The 13,723-nt window shown below is 29.8% G+C and overlaps 1 protein-coding gene across 2 annotated transcripts in view; it reads left to right on the plus strand.

The window, feature by feature from the left end:
* Window positions 1-13,723, plus strand: part of LOC129959972 (multiple epidermal growth factor-like domains protein 6) — a 350,782-nt gene that overhangs the window by 89,044 nt on the left and 248,015 nt on the right. For both annotated transcript variants that reach the window (XM_056072919.1, XM_056072920.1), the window contains exon 3: window positions 5,110-5,219. In XM_056072919.1, coding sequence (XP_055928894.1) covers window positions 5,110-5,219 — 110 coding nt within the window. The remainder of the gene's footprint in view (window positions 1-5,109; window positions 5,220-13,723) is intronic.

The raw sequence follows: 13,723 nt of genomic DNA on the forward strand, positions 1-13,723 counted from the left end.
TTACGTCGTGCTTTCAATAATTATGTGAAAAACAACTATTTAGATTCCACAATTAGTGTTTCAATAACAAAATTACGAAAGTTTCAAATAGCAGTACCGTCTTTGTTGTTGAAATATAATATTCATAGTAAAACGCGTAAATAGCTTTAAAATGACGTATGTTGCGCGAAAAACACCTGCGCTTAAAAAACTAAGGAGAAAAAAAGGGAAAACTATTATGATATTATTATCACTATTATCATTCACGAAAACAGTATTTTATTTTTTCTATTGATTCTTTCCATTCCATATCTTAGCTTCAGGACAAAGAGAGTTAAATCTCTTTCGCAATAAAGAGAAGAAACCGATATATACAGATTTTCATTTCAGTGACTTTGCATGTCACTGATAACTGAAAAAAGCAGTCTTTTTTTGTCGTGTGACTATTTTAAGTCAAATTTTTGCGCAGTAGCTTCTGAGGGTAAAGACCCCTGAGCACCCGAGGGCAGAAGTCTGACTTCTAGCTCAAATGAAGATAACACACACACACTCGCTTGCACAGCCCCTTTTTACAGGGGGGTTCATTCACGCACCTCACAGAGAGAACACAAGGAAGAGAACAACCCTGCCCGAACCAGGACTCGAACCCGGAACGCCTAGATCACGGGGAAGACGCGCTACCCCTGGGCCAGGACGCGGGTGAAAAAAAAATCAGTGTGGTAGAGTTATGAAATTTGAGATGCGGTTTCAGTTTTAAACTTGCAAATCTGGGAATTTCAGATCAAATCTATCAACATGTTGCCATTCTAATGATTGTTCTTTCGCATATTAAAATGATAATTTCTCTTGTTAAACGTAGCGTTCTAGATGGGTGGAATATAATAAATAATCTTTATACCAAAATTTTAAATCTGTATCTGATGATGCATTAAATCTGCCATCAGTTAATCTCGTGTCATTTATTTCCTGGTTTGCGTTTATATGGACATGGCGTCTGAAAACAAATAGGATAATTGAAATTTGGTTCATGGTCTTGCCTCCAAAATTTTAGATTTATATTTTTGGTTCCAGCCCATCTAAGAAAAGAAGTTCAAAAAAGCATACTCAGTTCTCTTCAGAATACTGCGAAACTAAAGAAAAAAATCCATATCGTGTTAATATACGAGAAAATTGAGGGAATATCACTCTATCTGATGTCAATTTTGTTAATCAAGCCAATCATGATGGATTTTACATCAATTAAAAATTTTAACACTTGGAAAAAATCCATACAGAAATTTATTTCGGATCCGAATTTTTATGGTGTCCTTGTGTTTTTCCAATTCCGCACCATGATCTCATGTAAACAAACCGACTCGAACCCGACCTTTTTATTTTTGCAAGTTTCGTGATTTGTGGATGGCAACAACTGCAGTGCAAATTTGGCTACTATTTAAACTCGCCTCATGTAAGTTTTTTTTTTTTTGACGGAATTTGAGAAGTGGTTTAAGCTTTTCGGAAGCGGAAGAGAAGTTAGCTGTGTGCAACTGGTTTGTTGTTTTACCATTTTAAGATAGTTTCTTTCAGTTCGTTTAAATGTTAGACAGAAAGGATTAATGGTTTGAATCTGTTGACCAAGATCTGGTAATGTTAATTTGAACTTTCATTTTAACATTTATCGTATTATTTTCATTGCTCCAGTAATGAACACGTTGACTTCATACTTTATAATCAATAAAAGTTATTTTAAGGAAACTGCTTTCAACTTTATACCTCCTCGACATAAAATTTCACTGTCAACTTTGCTAAAATTTGCGTTAGTTTACTCAGAGGATTAACAAACAGAATTTTAGTTGAAGCAACAAAAGTGGATGCATTCCGTATAGTACTCGCTGTCTTGAACATGCGTTGTTTCATTTTATGGATCTCTCTCTTTGGCCCTAAATCACATTAAACATTTAATGCATCGTTCACTTGTTCTTATAATTTTCTACATGTCAACTTGATTTGTCAATGACGATAAAAGAGAACTTAAATTACACATAAAGGCATTTCAGTGTTTAATTTAGTCATGGGAATTGTAGAAGTGAGCCCAAAAGTCGTATCACCTTATCCCTCATTCTTTTTTTGAGAACTTCTAAGACAGCTTACATCCGGTGGAAACATTTATCAATGTCTTTATAGTTGTCACGAAGGACGGAGGTATAATTTTCAGGGTATAACAGCTCTAAAGTAAACAAAATTTCCCTTCCCTGAACTAAAAATAGCGGATACAATGTTGATAGGTATCTCATGCCAAATTGTTTTAAATGATTAACTCTGTCTTTATTTATTTCATTTCGGCGTTTAAGGCGGATAAAAAAATAAAGAAGCATGTATTGTTAATGCTTTTTGTATGAAGTTTAAATGCAGTTTAAAACATCGTGAGCTTCTTTTTTTTTCTGGAACTGTTTGTTAGATCCATTTATAAATTGCATTAATGCAAATTATAGTTTACTATGTCTCCATATACAACTAACCGATAAAAATGGAAAGGAAACAATTTCTATTTAGAGCCATTTCTCTTTTCTAGGACTTCGTAAGATGAAACTGGTATTCGTTTCCTATAATGTGAGGTACATTCCGAATATTTCCATTTAATGGATTACGTGTTACAAACCTATAAAATTTAACTGCCTTAAGATAAAACGCCGAGAGAATATACTTAACTATTAATTATTACATGTTATTTTATTTTGCCACTTGGTGTCTGTTTCATATTCAATAAATAGAATTGAAGATGTTATATTTTTGATTATATTTAAAAATTATTTCCATGTAAGTATATTTTTTGCAAAAATGGATTATATTTTTGTTTTTCACTTAGTGAAAAAATGCTAAATTCTGATTGATGTCAGTAAAAATATTGGGATATTTCCAAATTCTACATAAATACCACTAAGCACTAGAATTTTCATTTTGTTTTAATTTAATTTCAATTTAAGTAAAATAAGATAGAAACGTGACTTGAGTGACAAATTATTCTTTATAGCAAGTATTCACAACCTATAATACATGTATCACTAGTGGGGCTCTCCATTATTGGTGGTACATTTTTTACTCAATATTTACACGTATGTTACAGATGCATGAAAATTGGCTCCTTTTAAGGTTTTCTTTAATGTTTAGTAGATCACTCCATAAGTTGGTGACTATGGCGGTAACTACATTGGCTATTGCAAGGATTAAAAAAAAAGTAAATGCAATTTTTAGTTGGAAAAAAAATGTAAATGTAAACTTATCTCTATCAAAGCAATAAAATTTGTAATGCCTTTCAACATATCATATCTTTTTAAGAAATTTGATTCGCCATGCTATTAATTAAAAATAAATATAGAATACTGTTGCAAATAGAACCTGACTTAGGCACGAAATTAATGAATATAAAACTAAACAATCTAAACTGCTTTCAACGTAACTCGGTCATCGTATTTATCTACATTAATAATAAATATCAATAATTGCTTTTATGTATTATTACCACTACATCTAATCATATATAGAATATTTATATTTCATTATGATGCAAATGTGGCATTTGCGAATATAAGGGAATCGTGTAAACTGAAAATGCTTCATTCTTAATTATAAGCCTTCCTTTTAAGATGTATCGATTCGTAAATGAGAAATATTTTTTTTATTCTTGTATGTGGTACCAAATTATAAAATTTTGAACACTCTGCTTTATAGTATTATAATATCAATGATTTAGTAAAATGTTGAATCATATCAAATTCAAAGAGACTTCATATTGTGTACTGAACTGTTACTTTGATTTAAAGAAACTAGGATGCTTTCGACAAAGTTCTCGAAATATGAGTTTGAAAGTTAATATTGTGTCTGATATAAACTTCATTCTTCATAGAAAGATTGAACTGTTTTCGATTTAAAATACTAAAAAATATCTTAAGGGAAATTAAAAGTGCTTTGTGATCAGGACCAGTTTATTAAATAAAGTAGGCACATATCTAGGGTCCCAAAAACTTTGTCTTCGAGCTCACAAGATGTTTTGCGGTATTTTGAAAACTATTTAGTATTGCGCTTTTATTTAAATTGAAAAGCTGTGAAATCGAAATTATTCAATTTTAAATCAAGTAGCGTTTAAATTTTGGTTCATTCTTAATTCTTATAATTGCTATTTGCAAAAGTTATGTTTGTTATTTTATAATTTTCAAAAAATGTGCTGCTTTATCATTTTCAAAAATACCTATCCTATTTTTAAATATTTTGTTTGGATTATGGCAAGGAAAGTTGTCTTTTTTAATTATTTTGTTTAAAATTACTTTAAAATTTCAGTTGTGATGCGATATACCTTCTAAAGCAAGTTTTTAAAAAGTATTTGAAATTAAGCGCTTTTCTTTTCCGTTATTAAAATTTTACTACATAAATATACCTGTATAGAAATTAAAATAGATGAAAAATATTTAGTTTTGAATATTTGAAGGGGTAAAGGGCTCCCAAGACTTGCATTGCGTAAGGGCCCCGTAGAAGTCTTAATACGATCTTGGTTGTGATGCAACACTTTCCAAGTTCGTAACTCTCAGAAAAGAAATTATGTATAAAGACGCTCCAAAATCATAATATTATGTTAACATAAGTTCAATAATAAAAGTTAACTGATTTTTATTTTAATATACTTAATATATATTTTTTAATTTAAAAAAACCATGGCATTCTTTATTGCAAATAGCATTTTAAAATATACTCCAGTGTAAAAATAAATAAAAATAGGTTTAACAGATGAATAATACTGGTAAATATAAGATTTCACAGAATTAATACGAAAAGAATTTTATATACGCATATCAAAATTTGGTAATGGCGGGGACTGTATCTTTCTATCATAGTCAAAGACATTATTTAAGGTTAAATTATGACGTTTCATCTATTGAAATCTACATTCATTGTTATTTTGTAATCAGTTGACTGGACTATATTTTATGAAGCTAAAATTGAAAATCTTTCTTTAAAGGTATAAACTATCCAATTTCCCTTACATTAATAGCTTTAACTTGAATAAAAAAATCACATTTAGATCGTAATAAATGTAATTTTATGATTACTTTTAAATCTTTTTTTTAATGTCTGACGTAATTTTCTCTCTTCTTTTAGAACTGTTTATTACACTGGTTATACAGACGCTTTCGAAACGAAATATAATACAGTTGCAAAATGTTGCAATGGTTGGACGCAGAAAAATGACGAGCCTGGATGCTTCTACCGTAGGTGGATTTCTTATTATGCTGTAAAAAATAATTGAATGTAATTGAAATCATGAAAAGGTTTCTCTTTTTTTTTATTTTCATAACATTAACTCTAAGAAATGGTTTAATTGTTCGATATATCTTTTCAAGAATTTTGATTGTTTGATTTACAAAATTTTATGTTGCCTTCAAATGTAAATCTTGTAATTTTTATTTTATTGTTTGTTGCATCTAAAATGTATTAACGCTTAAAATGCTAAATTTTTCTTTTATGAACCTTTAGGTTATAGTAGTGGAAGCATTGATCTCAAATTAGTTGTTCTGATTCTGTTTTAGATTTTTTGTAAGATTTTAAGGGGTTTCGAAAATTTTTCAGAAATAGCAATAAGAAATACGAAACACTATACAAAAATGTGTAATTTATTGGTATTTTTTGCATATCTTAATAAAAAGTTTATTCTTTTCATTTGCTATAAAATGCATTTCAATAGTAACTGTTTCCTCGAAAAATGGCATTTGTACTATAAATCCTTTACTACCGAGGTGAAATAATTTAGAATTATGCTAACAAAAATTAATTATTCGATAATCTTTATAAATAATTTGTTTGCAATTTCGCCTGGAAATGAATATATCGAGCCATTTAATTCTCTTAAAACTAAGTATATCTTAATTTTTAAAAAACTTTGGTTGACTGTTTAGCTGTGCATTTTTTCTGATAATTAGTTTTGTTAGTGATATCTTATATAACGGCTGGGGATTCAGCCGTTTGATATCAGAGTACTGCAGTGGAAATGATGACAAATAAAGTCTCCAAAGATTGGGTCCGACAAAAGGAAAGGTTTAATTTAAACACAATTTATTAAGAGGAAATAAAATTAAACACATGAACTATTTACAGATATGATGGAAAAAAACTTATAAATAAATAAATAGACGGTCATTACAGGACCCGAGACCAGCACCGAACCACATTATAAACATAATGACATGTATTTATCATGTCATAATTCTTTTTATTTGCATATTAGCTACGGTTACCGGGTTAAATAAATGTCAGATACGATAAATAATAAATGTCAGATAGTTATGTTTAATGTCAAGTGAAGTGATTTACTCAAACCAAGGACGCACAATAGCAGGTTCAAAATGCATTGCATCATTTGTCAATAAAGTACGGAGACAAAAGAATTTGGAATTTAGAACCTTAATTCCGAAATTTCCTAACGAGTTTAATTACTTATAATTAAATTCTTATCAATTTATATAATTAAAGTACGATTGAAACTGATTTTACACGTTTTGGTTTTAATCTTAAATAAATTTTAAAATCTGATTTTATGTATTCTTCCTGCAATAAGAGCTTTTTCTGCTACGAGAAGGGAAAAATTTACTGTTCGTTAAAAGTATTACTTTGTGAACTTCATTTTTTGCCCTTTTACTTTATAAGGTGCTTAAAATTTGAAGAATTTTGCGAAAGTTTAAAAACTTTTTAAAATCTTCCACAACAGTGCTGCTCCTTTTCTCCCGCTTTCATCGAAATCTATAAACTGTTTATGAAGGGAAAGAGTTAGCATTCATTACAAAAATAACTCTAACAAATTATCAGTCATTAAACCCTATAAACTTACCATAACTACTTTCACGAGTCCGTTTTTCTCTTGTCCCATTTTCATCAAAAGCTATAAAAAGTTTATAAATTGAAAGAATTAGTATTCATTACGAAAATTACACTGACATGACGAATCGCTAAACATAATGAACTTATCGTAACTACCTACACTTGTTTGTTCAAGAAATGATTTATTAATGGCAAGTGCAACTCGATGGATATTATTTATTAATAGTCGGACAGATTTGCGTTTGTTTAACGCAGTCTGTTCTCAATTTAAGATTTTTTTATAAACTTCCCTTGATTTTTTTTTATAAACTGTTTAAAAATTAGAGTTTTGCGAAAGCTTGGAAAAGAATTTCAAAAGTTTCGAAACGGTGTTTCTTTTTTTCCCCCTAAATCCATCAAAAGCTCTGAACATCTTTAAACAGAAAAAAATATTCATTGCGGGCAGAACCCTAACAAATTACGAATCATTAAACCCAACCAACTTATCATAACTACCTACATGAATGTTTCAATTATAAATGATTTATGAACAACGAATGCAACACCATGAGTAGTTCTTTATAAAGAGCGGAACAGTTTTGTCTTTGTTTTAGCACAGTAACTCGCAACGCACGTTATGGATACCTTTTACTCATGTTTTAAACGAGGCATTTGAAAGACTCGATTATAATCATAAAAAGGAGTATATCAATTGGAATATGGCCACTTGGCATATTCACTTCTGACAAGTTTATTTAGCAAGTGTGTCGATGACTTAATACTCTTTTTTAGTATCCTTTAGATCAAATAAGCTTACTATGGCATCCTGAATGTAGAGTTCTCAATCAAAAGCAATGCGCTCGGTAAAATGATATAAGCGATATTGTTTCTTGAAGAGTCTCTGCTTTGGTTCGACCACGCCTATTGAATCAATAGTCCATTCTTTTTTAGATAACTCAGACCGAATTCGAAACGATAAGAAAACTATTTTATTATTTTAGAGAATATTTTCAGCATACAGTTGTGAATATTTGAATTAAATGCAAGATGTATAAAAGTATGACAACGTTATATCTTTCCCCGGCTGTTGTTGTGTACATATGATTATTATTTTTAGTGATTATAAAAACTTTTTAAGTAAACATTTTAAATTCATTATCACAACAGGTCTTATCAGAGACTTTGATAAATATTTCCACCTCATTCTGATCGAAGTTGTTTCAGTGATTCTTCACATAAGGATGAATAAAATACTTATAGAAAATAAGGATAATTTATAAAAGTATAATGATTAAATATTGAAGCATATGCAAATAGTAAGTAAAATATTTTAGTTGACCTATTTTAATAAAGTCAACACATGCGCACGTAGTATGAAATCATCATTCCCACTTAATTTTGAATTCCTCTGAGCTTTTAATCTTTACGTGTAGTATTTGCTTCACACATACTTCCATACATCATTTTACAGTCCTTTATTGCATGTGACTTGACCACTCCTTTCGACATTTTCAATGAAGACGTTTCGTTAGTGAGTTAGCAATAAATAAAAACTTCGCTATAAATCCGAAAAATATATCATTTTTGAATTCACATTCTTAAAAGCATGGGCATTTCATGTTTAATTACGAAGTATAATTAAGAAAATCTGATTAAGTATTTTAGTGAAAACAAGCCACGTGGATTTATAGATCTGTTTTTATAGCTACAAGTAATTTATAGTATTTGATCATTTATAGAAAACTGAAGGAACTGAAATTCTGCAAATCTTGGTTTGTACCTCAGATGAGTAGCTTGCTTATCATTATCGAAAACAGAAATATCAATTGAGTATACATGCTTACCGTCCCATTTTGGAACTTCTGAAGAAATATTGTTGATCTGACGTAGGAGATTTAAACCATTAGCTATAACCATTATTCGTTATTTTTGCCTTGTTTCTATTTGAAAATAATTATTCTGTATGTTTTATTACTTTTTATATAAATAATCGTAATTCGTAACACCCACCGAAATGGAATTTTACTCGGATAGCACGCCAACGTTGAAAATTGTTACGATAAAGAAATAAACTATTAAATATTCTAGTTGCGCTCAGAAACGATAAAATAGTTTTGGTAAAATTTAAATTAATAAAAAGAAACTATGCAAAGGTTGCTACATAAAGAAGTATGAGGTTTTAAACATAAGATGCAAATCTACATCGTTATGCATTTAAGGGATAACGGAATAATTACTCTTTTTATTTAGTGTTCGATCATTTATTCATTGGCTTTGGTCTTATTTTGGCATTTCACTTGAAAAAGAAACGTATCTATGTTGTTTCTGATTTTAAAAGTCCGTAAGAGAAAAATTGTCCTAAAATACAAACCGAATATAAAGTTTCTCATTTTATATGTTCTATACAGCAAGAGAAAAATTCTCTTAAAATAAACTATCATATAAATCTTGTATAACAACAAAGTGATTCAATTCGCACTACTCCATCTAGCACTCTGCATATCTTAAGAATATAAACATTTTACCGCTCTAATTCATCACATACATCGAATCTGTCACGGCGAATTATGTAAGTAAACAACTTCTTTCTGCACGCTTCGTGCAAATCCTCTGCATCAAAACAAGTGGTAAGATTGCTTAAGACTTCATTGAAAGGTCGCTTTCATAAAAAAAAAATAATCATGAAACATGTATTAGATAAACTTCGAGTCATTCAATTTTGTCACATCTTGCGAGCAATTTTTTTCGCTGGCTCTATCTTTATTATTTTGCCTTATTTTTGCTCTTTTTTTCACGGATGTGTCCTCCTTGATCCTGTTCCCAAAATATACTATACAACTACTTGTCAAAGAGTTTAAGAGTTTCCGAAAAACTTTCCGTCATTCTGATGAGTGACGAATATATATATACCTGATAACACTTTTTTTTCTTATAAGGATGTATCCGAAACGCCGTGATACGAAACGCGAAAGAAGCTACTGGGAAACTTTTCGTCGCTCAAGAGCTAGCATGAAATTTTAAGTGACAAGGAGTGCATGTTTGCAAAAAAATTGTTTGAGATTATAAGTTTCTTCGCTTCCGCTCAAGCAAACTGTAAAATAAAATTATACATTTCAGTAACTCATGCTTTTCCCTCTGACCAAATTTGGATTCCTTATTTATCACCTTAGCTATAAATTGGAAGCTGTAACCCTATAGAGAGGAAAAAAAAAAACGGGTTAAGTTACTTTATAGATACAGGTTCTATAAAGTAACTTTTTGCTTGAGCAATCTTTGCTGAAGAATGGATTTGCATTAAATTTATCTTGCAACGAACTCATTTTTTTTTTACCATCGAAAAATTAGAATCCTGGATTCTGTACTGGTGGTTAGAACTCGTGTTTCTGTTGAGAGCCATATAGAAAATGTCTGGTAATAAATCTGTGTGTAGTATTTGAGAATAATTGGCTGAAAATAAATAATGCGAAAAATTAATTATTGTAAAATATATGCGAACAGTTACTATTGAGAGTACATTTTAACTGCCATATAAATCCTTCCCCAGAGTAAACATATTAATTACCAATTGTAAGCACCATAAGAATGCGATGAATACTAGCAATTATCATAAATATCCAAAACTAATTAATGTATGGTAAAGAGTTTCAACATAAATTTTGTCATTTTTTACTATTTTGCATACAAAGTATGCACAGAGAAAGTAGTATAATTATCCAAAAATTCTGCCTCCGTATTTTGATGAATCTTCATGTTTTAGAGCTCCTCGAGTTCAAAAATACTACTTTTGCATTTATCTTTCTATGTTTTGATCTCATTTAAAAGCAATTCGAGGGTTTCTGTTTCGTCGAAAATTTTAAATCTTAAGAATTGAATTTGAAACAATAAGTTTTCTTTGTTTTATTTCGATTTTCTATAAAGATATAAAATCAGTGCCTAAATACCAGGTGTCCACTGTTTTCACTGCCAAATAACTAATTTCTAAATCATTTGAAGAGTTATAGTTTGAATTGAAAAAAAATTAAATAACGAAAATAATGATACTTTGTTATTTGCATAAGTATACTGGAAAATTTACGAATTCTTTTTCAATGGTCTTCTGATTATGTCAGTTTTATTTAGAAAAAACGTTCATACTTTTAAACATACTATTGAAAAAAAGCTTATTGTTTTATGACTAAAATTGACCAAGTTTAGTTTCATCTAAATGGGGATAGTATACAAATGTATTTAAAGATACAATTTGAAAAAGTGACTCAATAATAAAAGTAACTAATAATACAAAATTTCAGTTTGCAAACAACTCCCTAAAATTTCTTTTCTCGAGATCATGATTTCAGTAGCAAAATTTGTCTGAAACAAGGAGATTTTGAACATTTCGTAAATCGATTAGTTCTCATCTCAAAAGTGGTTTGTTTAAGTTTAAAGTGTTATAATTTCAAGAACATTTTATTAAATAGGATTGATAAAAGAGGTAAAATACGTATCTTTTTAAGAAATATATTTATTGACTCCAAACAATATAAAGTATAATTTTACTCGTCATTTAAATCGTTTTTTCAACTGGAATTGCATCTATCATTAATGGTTAAGAGATTAGTTGTTGGGCAATGATAAGAGCAGAGCCCTGTATATACAAATAAAGGTAGTCGAGATCTCATACTTTGCAAAATTGAGGGTAAAAATCAAGTTTTGATGCGTGAATTTCCATGTTTGGAAAAACTTAGCAGTGCGATAAACGAAAGGAAATAAATCTTCCATCAGATATAAAATTACTGGCATTCGTATTGGATCAATTTAGAAAATAATCATATCACATAAAATATTACTTTAAGTGGGAAAGATGCTAGTGGAGCAAAACTGGCAAAGTTAAAAAATAAAACCTTTACTGTTGTTGATTCTCTTTATTTTATTGTGTTATCGAAAGAAACCTACTCTTTTTCTTTACAGTTTTTACGGCCAACATAAGCTTTGTTTATTTATCCCATTATAGAACGTACCCTTGCACAACTTAATATTTTTAAGTTTGTATTATTAAAATATACGAATAATATATTCAATCCCAATCCAGTCCAGATTTTGCACAGTATTGCTGTTATAAACGAGTTTTTATTATACCGTTAGAGGAGAATATGATATTGCTAAGTGGTAGCAGCATTGTCCATTGTAAAATTGATACACACGTGGTTTACATGATATTTTGACATGCAAGCCTTTTTATGATTATTTCTGATGAAAAGAAAAATGTAATCGTTGCATTTGTTATTCACTGTCATACTAAATCTATTGTGTAAAACGAAAAAATGTAGAAAGCATTGTGTATTATTCTGTTATCAAAGTTTCGGTTGATACTTAATCTTTGTATCAACTATTATTAGCTGAAAGAGAGATATTGAGTATAATCTTGAATGCATGCATGAAAGAGTAAGTGCATTCATTTTTTATATTTACCTCTTTTCATAATCTCCAGGCGTTAAATCAGTTTTATGATTCTTCTTTTGAATTTATTTTAGGCGCTCATTCAATTTGCTTCAACTTCAAAACTTGTAATGAAACACCAAACGGGCGCAATAATTTCTCCAACACTTTTACGTATACTTTTTATTAAAGGAACTATCCTTCTCTCTTCCTAACTTAATGTTGGGATCTTGGACAGAACCGTGAAAGCAATGAATGCTAGGATTCTTATTTTTTTAGCCCCCTGCATGAGAATTTTGTGCTTCGTAATATTGTAAAGAAAACTGGTACTTGTGTATTAACCATACGCCATAGAACAGGGATGGGCAGACTTTTTCAGGTATGGGCTATATCTAATTTTTTCAAGGTGTTGCGGTCCATCCAGTAGCGAAGGTCTAAAATATTTATTATAAATTAATAATAAATATGGAATATGTACTTACTTATATAATATAATAATAAAAATTGCCACAAATATAATAATACCAAATGATGCACTTAATATCAGAAAAATTCAAAATATATTAAAAAATTATTTTTATCTCGAGTTAGTTCTTGCAGTTCTAGTTAGAAGACTTCGATTACATACTGTCCGCCAGTATTTCGGTATATAATGACTAACTGCAAATCTTGCATTGGATTCTAAGTGGGCGGCAACTATACGTTGTCTTAATTATATTCGACGGTGAAAGTGCAGATTCACACAAGTAGGTAGAACCAAAGAACGATTTTTAATGTACAAAGAATGATGTTTAATGAACGATGTACATTAGATTTAAAGTTATTCTAGGGTTCTGGACAACGTGCTTTTAAAATTATATCATTTTAAAGAAGAAAAATTTTGTTTTCCTCAATAGATAAAGAGGATACAATGTTCTATAAACATGTTTCGTTTAGTATGCGTGTCTTAGGTCTTAGTAAAGGTGGTCACTCCAAAATGTTTTGGTGGTCCACTGATCGATCGCGATCGACTTAATGCCCATCCCTGTCGTAAAACAATAAAGCCTATTAGATTGCGATTTATGGTAATTATTTGTTGGTATGCTGTTAAAACGCAAGTTCCAGAAAACCGAATATATATCTTTTGGATGCCTTTTTTTTAGAAAGAAGGAAATCAAAATTTGACACTGAACTACAATTCTATTCACAATCTCAGGGCAAACTTTATTAACTTATTGCTTTTTTTGAGTTATGCTGCAAGTAAAAGTTTAAAAGGATGGTTGTCTGTCTAATGTATTTTGTTCCAAATTTCGTACGGATTTACACTTTAGATTCAAAATCCATGTATTAGATTTTATTTGTGTTCTTGTTTTGTGTCTACCGCTCTCCCCTGCATTTTGTCAGATATACCTCCTATGAATATATTTCATTTAAAATTCGATAGAAATCTACAAATCTGGTGCAAAGGCCGTGTAAGAATTTTCATCCGAGCAGCATAAATTATGTTTAGACAGATAAATAAACATGA

This window comes from Argiope bruennichi, chromosome X2, assembly GCF_947563725.1.
Source record: "Argiope bruennichi chromosome X2, qqArgBrue1.1, whole genome shotgun sequence".
Taxonomy (NCBI): Eukaryota; Metazoa; Arthropoda; class Arachnida; order Araneae; family Araneidae; genus Argiope; species Argiope bruennichi.